The following is a 23,685-nucleotide window of genomic DNA, read 5'->3' on the forward strand; positions in this document are numbered from 1 at the left end:
AATCGTGCTTAACTAGGTTGAATGAAATTTTATACACAAAAACAGTTCTTAGGAAAGCTTAATTTTATTGCAAACAAATCAGAATTAAAAATTAACATTAATTTGGTATGATCTTGAAAAATACCAATTTGTAATAAAAAAAAAAAGAAATAAAAAAATGTAGATTTAGCTTCGTATTGTGCTATACAAATATTAATCTACATCACTTAATATAAGTTTTACATTTAAAAAAAAACTTTAATTTTTAGGGGATAAATAGGAAATATGAAATTACTAATAGTGAGATTGAATTATAAAATTCTTATATGATGATGATCCTTTTTTCATTGCTTTAAAACAAACTTAAGTCTTCTTAAATACTATTTGTTAAAATGTAGAATTAAGATATAGATCTTTTAACTAATTATATTATTTCTCAAGTTTTGAATGCAAACAATCTACAAATATTCAAAGATCTTACTTAGAAAATGATTTTGATATTTTTATTTCAAATAAATTTGCCTTTCAGTTGTTTAGTCTAAGTCAGAGAACTTCATTTGAAAAATTAACTTTTTCAAATTTTCCAATTACATTGAATGAAATTCCTATAAGTCACAAATCACATTAAATATAATGAATAAAGCAAATCATTCAAATGTTTACATTTTGACAAAAATATATCTTTTAAACTTTTAAGTGTAACTCTTATTCTATTTAGCATATTTACATATCACATAAACCATATAATATTTTAATTTCATCTTCGTCGTCGAGATTGGCCGGTGTTTCCAATATGAGAGGAAGATTGTTAAAACGAGCATCGTTCATTATTAATTTAAATCCATTTATGCCAATATGACCACGTCCAATATTTTCGTGTCTATCCAAGTGACATCCTAATTTACCTACAAAATGTGAAAATATTTGTAGATGCTTGAAATAAAAGTAAATTTCTGGAATAAAGCTAGAAAAATTGATCTTACCAACAGAGTCATTGAGATGAACAGCTTTTAAATATTCCATTCCAACAATAGTTTCAAAATCTGACATCATTTCATTGAAACCTTCTTCATTTGATAAATTATATCCTTTTTGAAAAACAAATGCATTGAATGAAAATGTTTATAAAATGTAATTTAAATAATTCACATTATATCTTAACTGAATTTTTTATTAATGAAAAATAAATGTGAAAAAATCATTAATAATAATAATAGAGTACAATGTAACTATCTGAACAGAGAATAAATTTTTAGATTTTATTCTATTAAAATGAAACACAGTAGAAGCTCCACATTCATGCATTTCACATACTTCATAATTGGGTATTTGAAACCAATTTTTTGTATTTTGTGAAATGTGAAATTCTTATTCACAAATGAATTAATAAAAATAATGAAACAAGAGAATGGCATTAAAATCATTTATTTGTTCTTTACTTTAGATGTCTTCTAATGCCATTTATATCGCAACCGTTAAGCCATTAGACTAGTGTAAATACTTTTCGTAATTTCTTGTATTGTTTTAGCAAGCACAATTATGCAAATAGTAAACATTGTAAAGCCCAAAGCGTACTAAAATAAAATACAAGCAGATTTTAATTAGTTTTTCTTTCATCCTTACAAATTAACAATGCATTTAGCAGATAAACAGTTCTGAAGCAGTTGAATATTTTTCTGCTGAATGTCATTACAGAAGTGCTACTTCAAAACATTTTAAATATATTGCGGTTGCATTTAGTAGTGGATTTCATTCACAGTACCTTTGGGTAGTTTTAACTGGTCAAAGAAGACTGCACCTACATAACAAATATAGCTGATATTATTTATGTATAGGAAGGTATGCTTTATAGTATTAATCCACTCACACACAGCTATCAGCAAATATATGTATAAAAAAATTTAAGGATGAATTTAATTTACTTTGAATGTTTTTGTTTGTGCAAATAAGAAGCTACTGTAATGCCTCCATCCACTTGCATCAATCATAATTCATTGTTCTACAGATTCATTATCATTGGATAGCAGTTACAACTACTATACCTCTGCTTAATTAGAACTGTTGAGTCTTTTGAACATAGTCCATGTTATCTAAACAAGAAGATTCTAGTAGCAAAATCAGAAGAAAGCAATATCTCTGGAAGAGAAAATTAATGTTAGATCATTTTCAGAAACAAGAAGCTGTTTCTGAAAGTGATATAATACTTTAAAAAAGACAGATTGCTAGAAATCTATCAAGAAAGGAAACAGCCTTAAATATCAGTCACAGAAGAATGTCTCTTTTAAAGAGTTACTTCACTTTTTTTTTTATAGATAATGTGTGTGTTTTATAATTTTAGTACAAGTACTAGTCAAGATTTACTATGCTTAAATTCATTCTGAAGATGGTTTAAAACATTAAAATAAATTACTATATTATGCAGAGCTGTCCTAAGGAAGGAATTAAAGAATGCATGTTGTGTTACCAAAAACTACTGCATGACTTCCAAAAAAGGCAAAAGTATTTTTTTTTAAAAATGTTTTTTGTCTAATGTTATAATAATTGCACCTTGAACTTTGAAATAAAATAAATAAAACCACAAAGCAATTTTCATAGAAACAAATGTTTCATTTTGAATAATAAATTTTTTAATCCCCTTATTTTCTCAATGTATTTCTCATTTTCATATTCATGGCAGTTTTGCAGAACCCATAAATATTGAGTTTCTACTTGTACTACATTTTTGTGCATATAATCCACAGATTATCTATAATAAAGTTAATTCAAAACCAAGCTCATATTATCCAATAGGGAAACTAATCTGTTGATTTTGTAATTGATTAGGAAATAGTTAAGCATCTTTTCCTTTGAAGTCACAAGAGTATCTTTGGAAAACATAAATCTTTTGTGTACCACAGGCATGTGCATCTGATTTTTCCTGAAAGTCAAAGTATATTTGTGTAGAATAAGTTTAACTCAGTAAAGGCTTTCTTGGCTGAAATATCAGATTGAACTTAGAATCATTGAAACCATCAAAATATATTTTTTCTGATTCTATTCTTTCGTTTTGCATATTTTATAACATATACAGCAAATTGCTAATGAAGTGAAACACAAGGAAAATATTATATACAGATCATTTCAAAATAATCTTTGGAGTTTCAAAGAGACTGAATTCACATAAAAGAGGGCAGCACTGGACAAAACAGGAATTCAAACAGTTTAGAACTAAGTAATTTTGCACAATTACCATTGTTAGGTGGGGATAGTGTTAGTAAAAATATCTGCTGTACCATGGTGTAGAGCAGTGTTCCGCGGCACACTGATGTGCCGTCACATGGTGAAAGGTGACGTGAACTTTTACATATTCTGTTAATTTCAAATTTTATTTATATATTTTTATCACAGTTGTTGTGTTTCTTATGCTTGTATTTCATTCTCTGCCGCAGTACTGATGAAATAAGATGATGTTTGTTTATTCTTTATTGCAAGCCACGCATTTTTATGTATTCTAAGAAATTATATGTAAAAAAAATTTGCTCACAGGTATTGATGTCTGTTTAATAACAATAATAATAGGTTAGTGGCATTATGTAATTCTATTAATAGTATTATATTATACGTTTTTGAGGGGAATAACATTTTGGTGTGCCGTGTTGAGTCATGGGTGTGCCGCAAGTAGAAAAAGGTTGCGGAACACTGATGTAGAGAACTCATTTTGTGTGAGAATTTCATACAACTAAGTTCATAATTACTGTGCAATGTGCATTTCATGCAAAATTTAGTAACATTCTTGTCCCATTGAAGTAAGTTCAGTACTTCTCTTGCAATGAATTTTTATAACTCCAAAAAATTATGAAATGCCTTGAATACAAATTTATATGTTTAAGGCTATATCTTAAAATCTGTATTAATATATATGTTTTCAATACTACTTTGAAGGTATAGGATAAATACTGGTGAAGAGGTTTATTTCAGTTTTAGCAGTTTTTTATACTTATGGGTTATGCACTACTATACTATTCCATACAAAAATATAGTAAATAAATTTGAATTTATTAAAAAACCTAATATTAATGTTATTTCAAATAATGATTACTACAATGGTTTTGAGAAGTAAAAAGTTAACCTTTACTTGTACTCTAGTACAAGTAATACACTTTAAATAAATTTTCATTTACAAATTTATTTTGTTGTGTTAACTCACCTCTGATGTCAGTAGAGAAAGAGGTTAAAAATATAAATTTTTGAAGAATCAAATTTTATATTAATTAAAATTTTTATTAATATATGTACTTCTGTATTGAAAAATAAATAAGCACTTTTAAAACGAATAGAAATTTACCAGCTGCAAAAGCATGACATGTATCCAAGCAGACACCAATTCGTGACTTATCTTCAACAAGATCAATGATAGCTCGCAATTCTCTAAAATCACCTCCCACAGTATTCCCTTGTTTACTCATGTTTTCTATAACTATTAAAACAATAATTAGTAAAACAATCATATTTATTTTGATAAATATATTACATTTTAAACCAAATTTGAAATTAAAAATTTAAATGATTTATAATGATATAATTTCTAAATCAAGTTATATTATTTTTATTCAAAAACCTGAAGCATACTTGAAATAATAAGAATTTATTATTTGCCTAAATAGAATTTGTTTACTATATACATTCGAAGAAGAATTAATAGACAAAATGCTGAAAATAGTCAGACAAAAAAACTACTTCATAAATATTTATAAATAATAAAGTTATTGCATATAATAAAACGAATAAGCAAAAAAAGAAAGTGGCATCCATTATAGGGACTGAAATAAAGTAAAAAAGAGTGCATCTCATGATGAAATTTCCTATCATAATCAACATAATAATGAAGCTAATTGCTTTACAAATTACCAAAGCTATTTTTTCAAACTTACACAATATTACAATTCATGACTTTGGATACATAATAATGTAATATTTATGTATAATTTAATTTATTAAATTATTTATATTTTCAATACTGTTTTTTGTAATAAATTACAGGTAACTCCCATATAACATGGCACTTCTATAGGATGGATTCACTCTAACATGGTTCGAGAATTGGGTAAAACCCTCATATAACATGAAATGTAATAAAAACTATTAAAGCAAACTTTATCTAATTTGAAATTAGGGAAATCCCCATACAGAAGTTCAATAAACACGATAAAGCTTTTAAGTGCAAAAGATACCTCATTTGACATTTTTCATTCAAGTGTGTACGTACTATCAGATTTTCCTGCATAATTTTCGTAAACTATTAGTACTTAAGTATGTAATTTTTCTTTTCCTGCCTTCAGTCAATACATGTGGTCCTTCTTGAAACTTGTTTAGTGTTGCCAGATCATGATGCTTCTGCTTTTGGTGTTGCCAGATGTTTTTCCTTTATTCCATACTTGCTTTACTCAGTCACCTGTTTTTAGGCATTGAACCACACCTCCAACCTTTGGGACAATCCACACCTTTACAAGTATACTTTAAGACTTTAACTGTATCTCTTTAATAGGATATTAGGATAAGGATATCTTGCCAAACAGAAAACACCCACAGTTAATAGTGCTTAGTGATGATGAAGAAAACATTGTTTAATTTATATTAATACATATCACTTCTTAAGAAAATTTTAATAAAGATATTTATCTTAATTATGAAAATATAATAGCATGTTATTTAATTTTTGGAACCTAACCCCCCTTTTCGTACTAATTCTTTGTTTTGTATAACACAGATTCGCATAACACGGCAATTTTTCAGAACAACTCCCGTGTTATACAGGGTTACCTGTATATCAGAATACTTGCTACGTTCTGAATGAAGCTTGCTAATTTTAGCTGAAACTATGCTGAATCACATGAAAACACGGTAAATAATTTTGCATTGTTAAAATGCTAAAAAGTGATTTGTACCTTCATAAAATTAAAGTAATCATTAACAAATATTAAAAATTTTAATTTTCTTATACAGTCAACCCTCCTTAATCTGCCTACCTTGTTCACTCAGAATTTGGGTGGATATAAGAATGGTGGATTAGAAAGGTATCAACAAAAGACTTTTTTTTGGTAAATAATTTTTATTACAATAAGTCTTATTAATGTGTACACTGGATATATACTGCTGGCCAAGTAAAATGCAACACCATGTAGGCCTCTAGATACTGCAGGTGTTGCATTTTACTTGGCCAGCAGTATAGTATTAACTTCAAAATCACCATGGATATTGTTTTAATTATCATAGATATACAGTGGGTGATCGGTTAACGAATATAATCCGTTCCAAGACTTTGCTCACTATCCGAATTGTTCGTTAACTGATTATTGATATACCATAGGTTTCTAAGGGAATTTGATTAATTTGTTCTGGAGACCCCAAAAAAATAAAAAATATATACTTTCTTACTACATTTATTCATATGTAATAATAAAAATACATATATACACGGTCTTGCATTTTTATTAGTCATGTTTTTTCCATTTGTGGGGTTTGGAAAAAACATGACTAACAAAAATCATAAAGAAGACCGATGTCCAATGTCGATTGCTTTTCTGTCTTCTTTGTGATTTCCAGAAGTAATTAATAGCATTATAATTGTAGAGATCCCTAGGCCTATTAACCTCAATCTGGTTTGGATGACATTTTAAGACTGTTGTTCTGACATCCTCCCACTTCTTCAAAGGATCTTTAATAGCAGATGTCAGCATAAATCTGCATTTTCAGAAGAAAACATAAAAGAATTGTTTCTGTCAGAAATATAAAAGGCTGGAATTACAAGAGAGAGTTTCAAAGTTCAGGGGAATACTATCCGATCAGTATATACTGGGTAGAACATCGATGTCGACGTCTCCCATGCTCCGAAAAGTTTCAAATTATTGCCTGAAGACAAAGGAAGACTAATCAGTATTCATTATTTTACGTCGCTTCTTCTTGTGTTTGTTCAGTGAAGTGTTCGTTATCCAAACATGTGTTCGTTGTCCGATCATTAAAATCTTTTGCAAAAGTGTTCATTATCTGATTTGTTCGTTAACTGATCACCCACTGTATTTAGAAGGGCTATGGCTTTACATGAATACTTTTTTAACTGACTTGATTAAAAAAAAATCCTTAATTTTTGCTTGCCATCTTATCATGTCTTGTAATTCTCATGCAAGAAAATTACAAGACATGATACACAAACAATAGCCATGACATACTCAGGTTTTGCTATATTTTCTGTTTCCCAAAAATCCTTGAATTTCACCAGATACTCTAGCACTTTTTCAATGGAAGGAATTTCAGGATCATCATCATCATGTTTCAGCATATCCTTAGTATCTCTCTATTCAAATTCAATGATGTCATCAAGAGTCATCTCATAACAAACTAGTACTGTACATCTTCAATTTGAAGGATATCATCTGCTTGAACTAAAGGACAACAGTAGCCAGAGAACTGGAAAGTTTCTGGACTTCTGGTGAGAGCACTCTCTGATCTTCAGTGACATCAGGATGTGCGAGACCAATAGGTCTCGCACATCCTGATGTCTTCCAACAATTGTTGGATTCTGATGCTTCAAGCAATTAGAAATTGTCCCTGAGGTTACTTTCTGCCAAGCTTTTGCTGTCAATTGAATGGCATTAGTAAGAAGCACATTACAGTTGACAACTTTCCAGCATTGAGCTTCCAACATTCTATGACTAAATTTGAAATGCATATTCCTGTAGTGTACCTTGAAAGATCTGATCTGAATCAGCATCAAGTGGTTGTAGTTTTAACATTTTGAGTTCTGGGGTCATGCTGCATAGTGTCAAAATTGCCACTTGGCAATATTTTTATTAAAGTGCAATAAAAATAATACTAGCGATAGCAAGTGGCGATAAAATCCCAAGTCTGTTTATTTCGACATTCAGCATGAAATTGAATCAACAAAGCATACTTCAGAAAAAACAGAAGAATGTCTAGTTTCCATGTGACAGGAGCTCCTTGCATTACGTACCTAGTGATTTCATGATGTCATGCAGCAATTTCAGGCAGAAAAGTGGGAAGTGATGTTGAGAACCAAAGGCAGTTTTCATGCAATGCTGCCCAGCATTTCCATATTGGAGATTTTTTATCAACTGACAAAAATGTGGGGAATTTTTTGGACCTTAAAATGCTGAGAAATGCAAAAAAAATTAGGGATTTTTCTGTATATATGGATATTAGTGTGTGTGTATGGGAGGTCACGATTTTGTTCACCGACTTTGAAGTTTAATAACACCTGTGCATTTGTTGAAAATTTCTGAAATTTTGCAGGGAGGATCACATATTAGGGGAGTAATGCTATGAAATTTTGGTGGTGAAAGGTTGATGGGGTGGGGAAATAAAAGGGGTTGTGTGTCATATCTCAACTTAATGACAATTTTACTCATTATTAGCATATACAGTGTTTTATAAAACCCATCTCTACCCTTAAAATTAAGCTTCTTGCCATTTTATAATAATTAAAAATATAAAAGTTTTTAAAATATCATAACAGACGGCACCACCAAAAATTTAACTGTTGCTGGGAAACTTAAAAAAAATCCAGCAAAAAGTTTCTTAATTGTTAATATTATGGATAATTTCATTATGCACTCATGTTTATTTTCAGATATGGTAGTATTATGATATTTGAAGAAATAAAAATTTTATTTAACTACATAAAACAGTTAAATCTACAGAGACTTGTTTTTGTTAAACAGGAAATGATGTCACAATTTTCAGGCAATCATTGAACTCAGCTTGAACTCTTTCTTGTTCCAGCAATAATGGACATAAAGCTATAGTTTGAAATACTTAAAACACTGGCATTTATTTGATTTTCCAATTACCATTTGTTTCCTCTTGTCACTTCCATCAATATTTATGTAAAAGGTAATGGTAATCCTCCTCTTAGATTTTTTTGATCCCTTCCAATGTGACATTGTCCTCTTGAGAGGACAATGTCACATTGGGAGGGAGACAGAAAAATAAAGAAGTTTTGCCCGTTTTGTATACATCTCTCAAATTGTACAGTACTTGCTCATTGCTTCTTGTAACTTTCACTGATGATCTTCCTCAATAGTCTGAAGATTAAAAAGTACCATGTAGATCTTTCAAACTTGTATGCCAGCCATTGAAGACTTTCACTGCAGTCTTCAATGTGGACTTCGTGCACAATTCCTTCAGCTGGAACTCAATTAGCTCATCTGTGATAACTGCACCAAAAGCATTTGCTTGGTATTTACAATTCCATCCTATTATTATTATTATTATTATTATTATGTTTTGTGNTTTCAATCTACAAATTCAGAACATTTTCTAAGTTATCATGTTTGACTTCTCTTTCTTGCTTAACACAGCTATAGAAGAAATAACTATAGCCATTGAAGAAATAACTGCATGTAATTTCTTCAATGGGAGCAAGTTTTCCATCTTGCTCCCATTATTCTGATTGAGCTTTAAGTGACTTTTGAGCTTTAAGTGACTTATATGCTTTTATATAATTTGTATGTGTGGTTAAGAGTTAAAAATTGGTTATTAGGAGGTGTCACCATATTCTATCTTCAGCCATAAACTACGATCCTCTAAGAATGAATTCAAGTCATTTTTGTTCAGAGCAATTCCACTATACATTACAATTTTACTTTTGTATCAATCAGCATCTTGACTAGTAAGAGGTGTTCAATAACATCGTAAAAAAATCAAGCAATGAGTTAACTTTTCCGGCAAAGTTAAAACTGCATGTGATGCCATCCATTATGATATTTTATTTAAAAAACTTTTTATATTTTTAATTATTATAAAGTGGCAAATAGCTTAATTTTGAGTGTAGGGACGCGTTTCATAAAAAGTTTTATAATAGAGTCAGGAAAATAAAATGTATGTTTTGCCATCTTCTAGATGTGATAAATGTTTAGACACAAGACAAACTATACTGTATACACTTCCATGAACAGCACGACACAAATATGGTATAGGAGGTGGAGCAATGATGATTTGGTCATGTGAGATGATGTTCAGGCAAGTTCTCTATTAAGAGGGTTTCTATTGCTTTAGGACATTTCCTGAGAGTAGTTGTATTGATCAAAACATTCTTGGAAAAGAAGTGTTTTTGCACTGTCCTGAAAATATTTTTTAAAAAGTAGAGTGACTTTATATCAGAGCTTGATATGAGTAAAGTAACCAGCACTCCCATGAGAATTGAACTCCTGGGAGAATGAGATAGCCATCTGATCTAGGTCTATTTCATAAACAAAATACATTAAGCTTGTCAATAAAAATCTTCACAGAATATTTCCTTCCTTTCCAGAATTTGCCTTCCATCACACTATTGTGTGATTTCCGGCAAATTCTGAGAGAACATCTATTAGATTTAACCTGTTCTGTTCTCAGGCATTATTGCAGCAGATTATAAAGGGTTAAATGTACAATTGAATAAAATTTTAAAAACATAATTTATTACCTGTTGTAACATTATTTGTTTGCTTATGTGCTATGTTAATACTTTCAGCAATCTTTTGAATACATTCTTCAGTTGAAATTAATCCACATGTAGATCCTGAAATAAATTTTTCAAATCAGATGTGATTAAGGATATAAAACTAGAAATTCCTCTATTGTATACTGGCACAATGAAGTGACCTCTAACTAAATAAAGATGGAAACCTTGCCAAATGTTGATTAAGAGGTCACTTCACTGTGCCAGTATACAATATATAAATAACAACATGGTTTCGATAATAACATAGAAATTCCTCCTTCAAACATGACAGAATACTTTTTATGAGAAAATAGAGATTGGAAAATTAAGAGTAGAGATTTCAAGAAATTCAAGAAGACTTGCTAATACTTCTACAAATTAAGTATTTTATACTATCTGTTGTAACAAAAAGCAACAAAATAAAATTTCACTTGAAGTGGATAAAAATAGTAGGAGTTATAGAGAATTCACTTACACACAAACAGATGATGGCCTTTATATTAAAAAAAATATATTAAAATCTTTATACACTATATTCTGAGTAAACACTATTGTCTTTTAAAAGATTTCCTTGATGTCTTCCTTTAGTAATAGACACCTTAATATTGTTTTGATTTCTTGAACAGGATAAAGCAACATAGAGTTGACCAACTTTACTCTTATGCTTTCCCTTAGGCATTTCTTTTTGACAAAATAGAGAGTCTTTTTAATTCCATGTTGATAAAACAAAGATGAATTATATGTACAGTACATTACTTAGATAAGTGATAACACTTTCTAAATAACAGGCTCATTAGATCATTATTTCTGACTAGAAAATAGAACATCACATGATCACTACGGAAATATATATTTTTTAATTTGTTATAGAAGTGACATGTGGTGTCTATTGTTCATCAGTATTCTATATTTGGCAATATCATATTTTCTTTTTTCCATTCCTTTAATAATTTCAACTTTTTAAGCTAAACTGTGTGTATGTTTCATGCTTAGATATTTTAAAAAACATAACTAATCAACTCCATTATCTATCTGCAACTGTCACTAAAACTGAAATGCAATAATTTTGTCCCCATCTCGAAACTTTACAAAATATGTGTATTTCAGGAATTCCCCAAAACACTTGCTCTATAAATCAACTGACTACATGCTATTTTCTCTTGTTATGTTTCATTTTCAAAATATAAGATATTTTAGTTTTGAGATATCCAAATTTATAGTAAAAAAATTTCAAACTAACTGCATTTTTTAAACACTAATTTAAATTTGAATTTCAAGGGAAATAATAGCAGATTCTAATTTACTACACTAATGTATATATGAGATTTGTGTGACTTAAAATAAAATGAATTATTACTTACAACTAAAATTACTCATTACACAAAATATTCCTTGGGATTTTTACTTTGGATCAAACCAGTTTCTGAAATTTGTTTGCTTAATTCTTCATTAATATTTAATATTGTCATTGTACAATCTTCTCTTATTGAAAATGACAGATATTTTTATTGCAATAGCTTGTGATAAATTAATAAACAAATGATATGAAGGAATGGTCTTGGATCCACAGATATGGTTATTGATTGAATAAAAAGATCCCTCTTTTGTCATTGAAGAAATTTTATAAACTATACATAACTGTATTTAATATGAAGCTTTTATTCAAAGATTTATTTATCAAAAGTCAAAAAACTTTGTTCAAAAACCTGTACTGATTAAGAAAAAGTGTTCCATAAAAGTGCTTAAAATGAGATTGTTTTTCAATATTAGTTATCATAATTGATGTAAAATCTGAATCTGATTTGTAATAGAACATTTAAACTTTTTAAAAAATTGTTCAAGAACATAAGTTACAGATTTGAATTTCATATTTTAAACTCAAAATCTCAATGAATATTTTTATTCATCCAACAAGAAAATAATGTATTATTCATAATAATTTTATTGTGTTACACTTTACATAATAACTGCATGTAATTTCTTCAATTTAATGTATTGTCAGTGATAACCTTATAAAATAATTTAGTTTATCTTATCAATTATTAATTCTATTAAATATCAAGTTGGGTAATTATTAATATATTGTATAAAATATTAAGATGACTTCTTCCTTTAATAGAAAATAATAAATTATTATTACTGTTACCTGGATGAAAATTAAATAATGTTAATCCTAACATTTCACAACGTTTCAACTCATCAATTAAAGCTGCACGACTTTTGTCAAGAATCTCTTGATTTGGAGATCCACAGTTGAGTAAGTAAGATCCATGAGGAATTATCAAATGGGATGCAAAGTTATGAATTTTACAAGCCTCCTGAAATAATTTTGCTGCTTCAGAAGATAATGGTTTTCCAATCCACTGCCTTTGGGATCGAAGGAATAGACCAAATGACTTTGCTCCAATAGAAATTGCATTTGTTACAGCTTTATATATGCCACCTTGAAATACATAATATAATTAAATTTAATGAAATAGTAAAATTTATAAAATAATCATTTTAATTGTTCATGGTTAAGAAATAAAAAAATTAGGTGATCAATCAGAAATCTAAATTACCAGAGCATTTTCAGGCTATGTATTAAGTTAATTAAACAATGTAATTTAAACTAAAAGATTAGACCACTGTCTTAATTAGAATAATTTATTAATCTTAGCATATCAATCATAGAACAAGATGGTAGTCTAGACTGAAAATAATCTGACAATTTAGATTTCTAATGTAATTACAGAATGTGAACTTTGTTTATACTGTATATTTAAGTGATCAAATTTCAGAATAATTGAATATATCTGAACTTAGTACTACTAGAACTTTTAAGAGATGCAAAAATTCTTTAAAATTAAAGAAAATCATATTATTTCTGTTCAAGATGTATTTTGAAATAACAATTTTGTTGATTTTTTAAAATGGAATAATATAAAAAGTAATACGAATTCAGTAATATTTCACTTCAGTTATACTAAATTTAGATAATTACTTATACTTTCTACATGAACAACAAAATTGTAAGTTAATCAAATTTCTTCTTTGTTTAAAACTTCTTCCTATTACAATGACTTTTTAGTCACTATTTAACTAAATGGAATGTTATTTTCATTTGAAATATATTTTACAATGTTCTGAAGCAGGAAATATAAAATGTCGGGAAATGTTTAATTAATAAATTTGGTCTAGAGCTTATAAAAGATATTTAATAAAGCATGTTTAAAAAAAATTTTTTTTTTCCTTCTTTTGTTAATATTTAAGATACTACATTAATTGAGTACCAAAATTTCAAAATTCACACAATGATATTTAGATATACAGTGGTGCCTTGCATTTCATATTTAATCCATTCCAAGAGGCCATTCAAACTCTGAACTGTTCAAAATCTGAAGCAATTTTTACCATAAGAAACAATGGAAAGTGAATTAACCATTCCCAGACCTTAAACAATATCCATTTCAAAAAACTTAAAACAGCAAATATACATAATTTAAGGTAAAAATAACAAAATTAAATGCTCTACTAAAAAATTAAAACACAAACAATAAATAGAATACATAAATATTGTATAATAAAATAAAAATTGTGTTTACTGATCACATACCATCGACTTCAGCATCTTAAACAAGGCCCCCAAGGCCCCCAAACCTGCCACGCATGTACTGCTTTCATGCATCACAATAAGTTCCTTTTTCATCTGAATTGTCGATATTACAGCCTTTCTCTTACTTGTTACACTTCATTGCTTCCAGACACTTCTCCAATACCACAATTAATAAGTAAAGGTGATATTGGGTTGAATAGAAATTTGTATAATTTTAACATCAGTCTTTACTTAACATAGATGTGTTATTTAATTATACCAGTTGTGAAATTAAACACACTATTGCCAATTTAAGATTGTATTCTTTGTTCAGAAGTTTTTTCATGCTTCAAGTGCATTTTTCACTATGTATGCAGTAACTAAAAATTGTTTTTGAAAGTCACTGGTGGATGGAACAAGACAATTTTGTAGCTTCAATAAACTTTATTTATTTTAAAGTTAACGTTTCTTTAATATTTAATTGCATAGGACCCCTTTCATAGGGTCCATTGAACTTAGTAAAGCTACTTTATCATCCTTAGAAACAGTGACATTGACATCTCCATGATCCCTGAACTTAGTTCTAGTAGGTTAACTACCATTGCCGTCCACCACGGACCTATTGACTATATGATCTGTGTGTATTTCTCTCCATTTGACAGGGATGAAGAATGCATAGGGAGCTCAGTCAAGCCATGTCTGCCCTCAAAGACTCCAAGTTCATCGTGGCAGGGAACTTAAATGCAAAGTCTCCTGTCTGGTTCCCAAGGAGGAAAATGACAGGGGAAGGCTCCTTGCAGACCTGATGAACGAATTTGACTGTACATCTCTCAATACCACGGACTTTCCTACCTTCTTCACCACCAAAGCGAGGGGATGGACATCTGTCTAGCACCCACCAGCATGGGTAACATGGTTGAGATTTGTGAAACACTTGCTTACATCAGCAAGTGATCATAGGTACATTCTCACAACCATCAAGATCCTGCAACACCAGCAAGCCAACCAGGAAAGTTTTAAAAACAAAAAGCTCACTACAAACTGGGACCATTTTGACTTGAGATTTGCTGAACTCTGGCACTCCTACTGTTTTGACAATCTAAATAGCAAAGCAAATATAGACAACTACACATCAACCATATTACCAACACCATTAACACTGCTCTCCAGCAATTTACCAACTATAAGGTAAGAAATCATAACAAAACAAACTGGTGTACTGACAAGCTTGAAAAGCTGAAAAAGAATATCAGGAAAATACAGAGAGCATGAGTCCAGGAGCAAAATCTGGAAAATAAAGCAAGTAAAGGCAAAATATATAATGAAAACCTGAAAAACTACAAAAAAGCAATTAATTATGCCAGAACTACAGCACGGAGGAAATTCTTCAGTCATGCCAGAGATCCATGGGTTCAGCCATATCGCATGGTTTAGAAAGGTAGCAAGAAAGCTACCATTCTAATATCTTTAATAAAGATGATGCATCTGGAAACTATGATGTAACTGCCAACATAAAAAATCTCCTAAATTACCATTTTCCAGATGACAATACTGAGGAGGATCAGAAAATTCATTGCAACATAAGGTCTGATGCTAACAATTGTCTAAGCTACACTCTTGACAACTGGTTTGCCTTCCAGAAAGTGGAGAAAGCTGTTGACTCCCTGGCAATTAAGAAGGCCCCTGATGTGGATGGTATCACGGCAGAAACTGTCAAACAGGCCTATAAATTCCTGTCATTTTTGTCATCCTTTTTAACACTTGCCTACAGAATGGTTACTTTCCGGACAAATGGAAAACAGCACGTGTCAAATTTATCCCCAAAGTGCCCAACCCTACTAACAAAAAGGACTACAGGCTGATCAGTATGCTCCCTACCTTGGGAAAAGTTCTTGATGGCCTGCTCATTAACAAATTGAACTGGCATCTTGAAACTACCAACAATATGGGTTCCAGAAAGACAAATCAACGATAATGGCCATCCAGAAAGTCAAAGACCTTATTAAAGAAACATGGAATGAGGACAAACACACACTTCTTATTAGTGTGGACTTCCAGAAAGCCTTCGACCACCTTTGGTGGCCAGTAGTCATGAATAGGCTACGTGAAACCAAATGTCTAGCCAACATTTATAATCTGTTTAAAAGCTAACTGGAAAACAGGAAGGCTGGTTTGTTCACTAATAATATTAGGGTGGTTAAAGAGATAAATTGTGGCTGCCCACAGGGATCATGCTGCGGGCCTGGCATATGGAACCTTGTTTATGACAGCTTACTAAATGTTATTAACAAAGATGACAATACCACTAAAATACAAGGGTTCGCTGACGACACCCTCCTACTTCTTAAACACCAGAATAGTAATGAGTTACAACGAAAGGCAAATGAAGCCTTGCAAAAAATCTATGACTGGAGCAAGACCAATAAACTTCCTATCAATCATAACAAATGTGAGGCTCTGGTTTGCACCAGGAAGGCAAATAGAAGGCAACTCCAACGGCCATTATGCCTATACATCTATAAGGAAAGGATAAAAGTCACCTCTCATCTGAAGTACCTTGGTGTTTTCTTTTTCTTCTTATTATGCTCAGCTGAAAATATCACATAGAAGAGGTTTGTAAAAAAATGCACCAGCGCATTAATCAAATCCACCACATCGCCTGTAACACATGGGGTCTGAGTAGTAGGCATATCAGGATGATTTACAAAGGTGCAATAGAACCAGCACTCACTTACGCTGCTCAGATATGGGGTGAGAAAGTTGATCTTATTCATATAAAAAGAAAGTTACTTTCTATCCAAAGAGAAATGGCCATCAGGGTATGTCATGCTTACTGCACAGCCCCTACTGATGCACTGTTGGGTTGGCAAACATCACACCAACAAATTTGGAAATTAAAAGCATCCTTTGGAAGTGGAAAGTCATCAACATCATGAGTAACATAACAACTGAGGAGGATAGACATCACATGGGGAGAGAATTACCCACCTGACAGCCAGGACAGTCCAGGCAATAAAGGACCACATCATCAATGGATACATTACCGGTGTGGGTACCACCCAGCATCCAGCTGAAATTGGGTAAACTCCAGATAAATATTCACAGCAATAATTTTAGTAGCAAAGGGACTGGAACATTTACACGAATGACTCTGAGTGAGAACAGAACAGGAGCCACTTTCGTAATATACAGTGGTGGCCAATTGTTTAGGACCAAACATGATTGTGGTAAAAATCATTGATTAAATTTAAAAAAAACTGAAAATAAATAAACAATAATGCAAAAATCAATTGTTTGTATTTGTATAAGACATTTGTAGAACATGAAGTAATTTGCATAATTTGTTGTGGAAAAATTACAAGTTGTTTAGCAATACACCCATATACATCTGGTCATTAGTTTAGGACCACTCACAATAAATCCTACAAACAAAGTAAGTACTGTACATTCCAGAAACTTACTAAAACTAATTACATTTTAATGTTTTGATATGAGTAATATATATTTTCTGCTTGAAGATGGTCAGGGGAAAGAATTTGAGTCATGAACTTCATCAAAAAATTGTAAGTCTTCGTAGTAAAAATATCAGCTATGCCAAAATTGCAACAACATTGGGGTGCAGCAAAACATCATGTATTTGCACAGTGAAGCTATGGGAAGAAACTGGATGTCTTTTGGATTGGCCTAAACCTGGAAGACTGAGAAAAACCACCAAATGCACAGATCGTAGAATTCACAGAATAGCAAAAAAAAAAAAAAAATTGCACACTAACATCAACTGATCTCAAAATTAAAATGATAAAACGTGGGATGCCTGAACTTAGTACCCATATCATTAAGTGTCGATTAAATGAGTTTAATCTATTTGGGCGAGTTGCAAGGAAGAAGCCACTCATATCACTGAAAAATAGACAAGCTCGTCTGAAGTTTGCTTGTGAACACTTGACTTGGACAAGTCAAAACTAGCAGTGTGTGCTGTGGTCAGATGAAATGAAGATAAATCTGTTTGGGAGTGATGGTCACAAATACATAAGACAACAAAAAGCTGAGGAATTTTGTCCTAATTGTATTCAACCCACTATAAAGTTTGGAGGTAGAAATGCAATGGTGTGGGGATGTTTTTCTTTGTATGAAATTGGACCCATTCACCTCATAAATGGGATAATGGACAGATTTCAATATAAACAAATTCTGGAAGACATAATGCTGCCATTTGCTGATGACAATTTGCCTCTGAAGTGAATTTTCCAACAAGACAAAGATTCAAAGCACACCAGTAAACTTGTCAAAAAATGGTTTCAGGACAATCATCTAAGGGTAATGGAATGGCCAGCCCAATCATCAGATTTAAACCCTATTGAAATGTTATGGGGTGATGTAAAATCTGCTTTGAAACATTAAAAAAATACCAGAATAGAAATGAGCTATTTGTGGCAATTCAAGACGCTTGGAAAAACATCCCAACTGAGCATTTGCAACGATTGGTGGACTCCATGCCTTGTCGTTGCTTATCTGTGATAAAAAATTTTGGTTATCCAACAAAATATTACTTTTTTTCCTAAATTTTGTTATTGGTCCTAAACATTTGTCCAGGGACAAACTGAACTTGTTGCACATCAACCATTGCTTGAGTAAAAGTAATGTTTTGTTTATGAAATAAAGGTTCTAATTTTATCAAATGAAAACAAAGTTAATATTTTTCCTGAATTTTAGTTTCATTTGTTTGGTTTTAGATTCCACACAACTCGGTTTTGAAAATAATTGTTAATGGTCCTAAACAATTGGCCACCACTGTATAACGGTAATAATAACCAGATCAAGTATCAAGATTATTATAAACTGCACCCTCACTGTTCAAATAACCAGGCAGAGCTCTGGGCTATGCTCAGAGCCTTAATCACTGTAACAACTAATCAAAAGAAATATAAGGGGCAGTATAACTTTAATACCGACAGCAGATATGTGTTGAACATACTAAATAACAGCAGAAAAAGTATTCAAATAGGAATAAAAGCCAGACACCTAGCCAATAACCTAAACAACCATAGAACCCTTACCTTTAATTGGACTCCAGGCCACTCTGGGATTGAAGGTAACAAGGAAGCGGACAGGCTAGTCAAAAGAGCTGCCTCCCTGGAGTTACACTATGCCTACGATAAGATCCCTGTCACAAATATCAATAGTTACATCAATAACAAAATAATGATCATCTGGCAAAGAGATTGGGAAACCTCCAGTACTGGCAGAGTCACTTATAACTTCTTCCCTTCCATTCAAAAAAGGCAACACCTGACATTGTTATATTTTAAACATAGTACAAATTGAAATTCTTTGCATTTTGAATACTAAAGCATGAAAGATAAAAGACCATAGATAATAAATTGCAAAAAATGATTTTAATATTCAAAATAAAAAAAGCAACAAATTGATCCTTTATGCATCAATTCTATACTTCACATTGACAAACTAAGTCTTATATCTATTAAGTTATAAATTGCCATATTTTTAATTATAAAATATCTATATACAAATCTTTCACTTATCAAAAAAAAAATTTCAGTTTTGCTTTCTGTTCTTTTTAAAGAATGTTTGATTTGTTGTTGTTGTAATTGCTTATAACAAATCAAAAATTATTTTATCAATTTACACCTCATTATTACGGGCATGCAAAATTTAAAAGAATTAAAATTTGAATTGAATATATCTAATAATGAAACCGTTAAATTTTATTATTGAAATGTACATATTGATGATTGATGCTCTATTACAGAAAAAAGAAACTGTTTTAGTAATTTTGAAATAAACACTCACAGTTCAGAATTATTAAATACTTGTTATTAGACACAAACACTGAACCAATTTACGGTGTGGAACGATCGACTAAACATAAAAAACAAACGTTTTCGAACCCCTTCTGGGCTCTTCATCAGGTTTTAGCTCGTAAAATCGAATTTACGAGCTAAAACCTGACGAAGAATCCAGAAGGGGTTCGAAAACGTTTGTTTTTTATGTTTAGTCGATTGTTCCACACCGTAAATTGGTTCAGTGTTTGTGTTTGATATATAGGTGTGGTGAGTAGTGAGTTTTTGTACTTGTTATTAGTTCTTTCTTGTGCTTTTTGTCTATGTATACGTTTATATAACTATTACATTGGCCATTGTAACTATTATTTGTGCACGACTGGTCGATATATAATGGTTACAATATCCAGCATAATAATTATATACTTATTATTAGTTTAGGAACAGTACAATTTCTTAACTTTTAATAATTTGTTCCATTAACAGCATCTAATAATATAAAGAAAATTCTTAGTACTTGGTTACTTGCTGTTCTCTTCATTACATGTATTTCCTTTGGAATAAGTACAAGGTTGCCATTGAGAACAAATCACACAGGAACACTTTGAGTGGAAAATCCTTTTGTATCAATAAACCGGCCTTTTTCCACTCAGTGTTCCTGTGTGATTTGTTCTCAATGGCAACCTTATGCTAATTCTGAAGGAAATACATAAAATTCTTAGTATTTAAATATTTATTATGCAGTTTTTTTTTATTTATTTTAGCATAAGTTTTTTGCTTTATAAACAATAATAAAATCATAAAATATTCACCAGATATAGAAACATGGGCTCCAACAAACTTTTCTTCACTGGGTTTTACAAATGGTACCGAGGATTCTTTACTTATTAAAGGTTGAATGGACTTCATTTTTAGTTTCTGCTTTCCCGTCAAAAGTTTACTTTTTGATTTTGTAGTTTTTTTGCATGCGCTGTCTACTGATGAAGTTAAAATGTCACATCTTCCTTTGTGCTTTAGTTTTTGATTTGCAGAATTTAAATGATTGGATTTAGGTCTTCCAACGGGTCTCTTCCCGACTGTTTTAGAAGTGCTCTTTCTTTCTAATTTGACAAGATCACTTTGTAGTGAACTATTTAAATCCGATTTCAAAGATGTCTTTTCTGTTCGTTTTTCAACTTTTAAAACTTTTTTTGTAGAATTATTCTTCTCTAATTTTCGTTTCTTCGAATTTTTTAATTCGTGTGATTTTATGTTATCGTTCTTTTCTTCCAGTTGGGAAAATTTCTCACCTACTTTTAAATTTTTCGATTTAGTCAGAAACTTGGACCTAACATTCTTTATTTTTTCACAAGTATTTACCTGTTTTATTGCTCTAAGGTTATATCCGCTACTTGCCATTTGTGCAATCTAATTTTATTTATATCAAATATTATATAAAAAATATACAATTATAATATTTAAAACTACTTTATATACAAATTTATTGTGATTATTTCATACACGTTAATTAAAAAGAAATGCACAGATATCACATTCTAAAATATTACAGTTTGTGCGACTTTCTTCCTTCTTTTAACCACGTGAATTTTTTGATCTCGTTTTCGAATATAAATATGTGATTATTGGCTGATTTTGGAGTATCACGGAAACAAAGAACCAATCGTATAAGTTCTTTCATAAATATCTGCCAATAGTACCTCGCAAACAGTTGATACGAAGCTCTGGAGAGGAAATGGGAATCGATTACGACGCTCCCTATAATAGCGATGGGCGAAATAGTTACTATATTTGTAAATAATAATAATAGCTTGTTATTGTTATTTTCAAATATCTGTTAAAATTACAGGGGAAAATAAAAATTGCTACTAGTGCTGTTCAATACCTTTTTTTTTTTTTTTTTTTAATAAAAGCATTCTTGGATGTCATTTATATTACACGAATGTCAATTATTAACGCGGTTTTTATGAATTGATTTCAATGCAACAGCAGCGTGTACCAAAAAACGGTAGTAGAATCTAACCCGCCTGCACATTGAAATCAAATTTCAATAGCAACTTCATCAATGATTCGTACGGGCATATAATGACGTGATCGATCTCGGCGCCACTAACTTCTGAATAAGTAGTCCTGTCGCTGAGTGTCAGACCGTCAATTTTCTTTAACATGGGAAGTATATTGAGTTGACAATCTATATCTCTGTAATCAGTGGCCAGCTCTTGCCGAGTAGCTTGTTTGGCAATCGGGGCAAATATGAGTTCGAAATTCTGTTCGTGAACCGATTTGTTCGAAAAAATGAGTCGTTCGAAAACCGAGGTTTGATTGTACTACAGAAGTATTGGATCGCCTTCTCTCTCAATTACGTTCTTAAAAGACAGAAAAATGATAGTCATTTGCATATATATATATATATATATACAACAACGAGATGCTTAATGCAACATCAAACTTGATAAAGTTAATATTTAAAAAAACCGAAAAACCTTTATAATACGGCGGAATGAAAATGAAGTCCGAAACAACAGGAGACTGACACAGAAGTAAACAGATTGAGCTAGAAGAAGCAATCATTCTTTCGTGACGGCCGGATGGCCGAGCGGTCAAGGTGACATCCTACAGCTCTAGGAAACCCGGAATCGGATCCGAATGGTCGAAATATCCCCAGGAATTTATTGGAGGGGTAGTCCGTTCGCATGTCGGGCCCCGCCCCTCACCACCCGGCCGCCTCATTGTGGGCCTGGCCTAAGAATCCCATAATGAGTTTGCTAAAAGAAGTCATCTTAGTGTCCATATGGCAGAGAGTTAAAAAAAAAAAAAAAAACATTCATTTTCTTGAATTTCTGGCGTTTTAAGATTTTCCTCTAATTCTTAATTTGGTCGGTTAATCAATTTGACATTCGTCCGACTTGGTCCACAAGTGTTGATCCAACTTTGAAACTTTCGCTCGTATCTTACGCAATGATATTTTCTTTTCTGACAGCCAACAATTTTTCTTTATGTCTTCATTATTTACAGAGCGAGAGTTTTGCTTTCAAAGGAACGCTACATTTATTTCCAAATTTTGTCATGTCTACCAGAGTCAGAGTCAAAGCTGGATTTTTCCGATCGACATTCTAAACATTAGAATCCGTTAGTTTGCGTTGACTCGTGACCTGACGGGGCTGCAATTTGAAAAAAATTGTGGACCTATAACGTCATCCCAAAGCGATGCCCCCGAAAGCAGTTAACATATGACCGGAACGACTCTTGTTAAAGGAAACGTATGATGTACTGTACAGTACAGTACAAGCCACTACTAATTTGAGGCGAAGAGCATACACAAAGTAGGGAAGAAAGTCACTTAACACCCCTGTTACAAAATATAGAATGTACCCAAAGTTAATTCGCTCATGTCAGGAACATTTACAAATTTTCCATGTGGAAAATGAATGAATATTTTATTTTAATTCAAGCTGACATGAAATTTCACCCATTAAATAGTGTAGAAAAGTGCTGTCGGGCCACCTCACATATGCAAATTAACTTTGGGTACATTCTATATTCTGTAGCAGGGGTGTTAAGCGACTTTCTTCCCCACCCTATATTTTAAATTCAATAAATTAAAAATATGATTAAAAATTACAGTCTGACATTGTGACGATGTCAATAAATAAATGCTCGTTAACATTAAGTCCGTCTCTACTGGATATATGACACGCGATCCCTTTCATCTCCCTACCCCTCGACCAAAATTTATTAGCATCAATCCCCCAATAAACAAACCTCCTGCAAAATTTCAAAACTTTTCGACAGGCGTTAAGCTTCAAACAGGGTGAACAAAATCGTACCACACACTAATATTCACACGTACAACAAATACC

At 31.3% G+C, this 23,685-nt stretch overlaps 1 protein-coding gene across 1 annotated transcript; it reads right to left on the bottom strand.

Moving 5' to 3' along the window:
- Positions 1-204: 204 nt before the first annotated feature.
- Positions 205-21,700, bottom strand: LOC111638577 (probable endonuclease 4). The gene is made up of 6 exons (XM_023384307.1): positions 20,641-21,700; positions 12,600-12,896; positions 10,436-10,531; positions 4,304-4,435; positions 963-1,067; positions 205-884 (listed from the first exon to the last, which is right to left on the bottom strand). The coding sequence occupies exons 1-6, from the start codon at positions 21,224-21,226 to the stop codon at positions 703-705; spliced, it is 1,398 nt and encodes a 465-aa protein (XP_023240075.1). The 5' UTR covers positions 21,227-21,700; the 3' UTR covers positions 205-702.
- Between the last annotated feature and the right edge of the window lie 1,985 nt (positions 21,701-23,685).

The sequence above is a fragment of the Centruroides sculpturatus genome, unplaced genomic scaffold (genome assembly GCF_000671375.1).
Source record: "Centruroides sculpturatus isolate CEXI.00-Female unplaced genomic scaffold, Cexi_2.0 scaffold1205, whole genome shotgun sequence".
Lineage (NCBI taxonomy): Eukaryota > Metazoa > Arthropoda > Arachnida > Scorpiones > Buthidae > Centruroides > Centruroides sculpturatus.